Here is a 1319-nt window from a genome sequence, read left to right as displayed (position 1 = left end):
CAACTTGTCCTCTGTCTGTTGTCCAAATCTTGGTTGCAACATGGGCGTCCCATAAGGCATCGGTTATATCTAGGTCATAAGGCTTCAGTTACATTTTTTTACAGTTTTATATATAGCAATTGTCATGCATTAAAAAAAGCAATTGCACCCGTAGGCCAAAACATGGTATGTCTATAATCTATTTTTAACACGACCAGGGAAACTGGGATGAAAAGGCTAAGTATGTTTAATCATCATTATTTACCAACCTTCCTCATTCTTCTTTTTAACATTCAGTGTTTTAGCAACAACTTGCATTCCATTATCCTTGGTGTCGTGTATAACATCCGTCCTTCCCTTGTTTGCCCAATCCCGCACAAGAATATCTTCAACACCTAGAAAAAAATGACAAATTTGCAAAACCTTAAATGTTTTTTTGTGTGTCGAGCATCTAATTTTCGGCACCACGAAACTTGCGTGGAACAGGCTGTTAGAATCCAGCCTTTTCATGTAAATTTCCATGCGCCTAATTTACTCTCATCTCCCATAGCAGCATGGAAAAAATGTTTAAAGAATTTTAAAAATGTTTAAAGAATTTTAAAAATGTTTAAAGAATTTTATAACTGAAGCATAGGACTAAATTGTTCAAAGTGTGCTTGTATTAAAAATAACGTTAAAGCTCCCTATCAAGCGTCATCTCTTATCCTAGGGTAAGGAACTTGTAAGAAAAAAAATAATATAAAAATGTACTTTTAATCAATAAAAAAAATACAGCAAGTCGTGTTACCTAGAGTAAACCCCCGGTATCGTTGCAGGAATGCTGTGAACAACCTTGCGAGGCATGTCAGTAGTCGTCCGCTAATTTCACCCGAGTATATTTCATACATTGCATGCACAAGACCATGTTCTGTTGCCCCATAATGGGCTTTATCAAGAATTCCACATAACAGTTCACCGTTGCGAATGATAACCTGTGAAACAGCTTAATCAGTTTTCCGCACTATTAAAAAAATCTTCTGGTAAATTAAGCCATATTGACAAACAGTTTAATATTAGTTCAGAATCCCCCTTTACGTTATGGATTAGGCTGGTTGAACGGTTCTGTTTAGGTTACATAGATTCGGCAAAATTTACCTTAGTTGATACAAAAATGCAATTATTAGTTTGACGCAAGACTAGTTGTAGATTAGACTGGTGAAAAATGTTAGTTGGATGGCAAGTGCTATTGGCTATAGGGGTTAGCAGATAGTGTAGGTTCTTCACTATCCCAGTTTTCTAATTGACATTTTTGCATTTATTTCATTCGTATATGTTGGTGACTTCATAAAATAAAACGAAAC

The 1319-nt window shown here is 35.6% G+C and overlaps 1 protein-coding gene across 1 annotated transcript in view; it reads right to left on the bottom strand.

The window, feature by feature from the left end:
* Window positions 1-1313, bottom strand: part of LOC108949602 (DNA-directed RNA polymerase I subunit RPA1-like) — a 1462-nt gene extending 149 nt beyond the window's left edge. Inside the window, exons 1-3 of the mRNA XM_018812386.2 lie at window positions 767-1313; window positions 249-374; window positions 5-69 (exon numbers count right to left, since the gene is read on the bottom strand). Of these exons, the coding sequence (XP_018667931.1) occupies window positions 5-69; window positions 249-374; window positions 767-866 (291 nt within the window). The 5' untranslated portion in view covers window positions 867-1313. The remainder of the gene's footprint in view (window positions 1-4; window positions 70-248; window positions 375-766) is intronic.
* Window positions 1314-1319: the final 6 nt, after the last annotated feature.

This window comes from Ciona intestinalis, chromosome 7 (assembly GCF_000224145.3).
Source record: "Ciona intestinalis chromosome 7, KH, whole genome shotgun sequence".
Classification (NCBI taxonomy): domain Eukaryota; kingdom Metazoa; phylum Chordata; class Ascidiacea; order Phlebobranchia; family Cionidae; genus Ciona; species Ciona intestinalis.
This window is presented reverse-complemented; position numbering and strand designations above follow the sequence as displayed.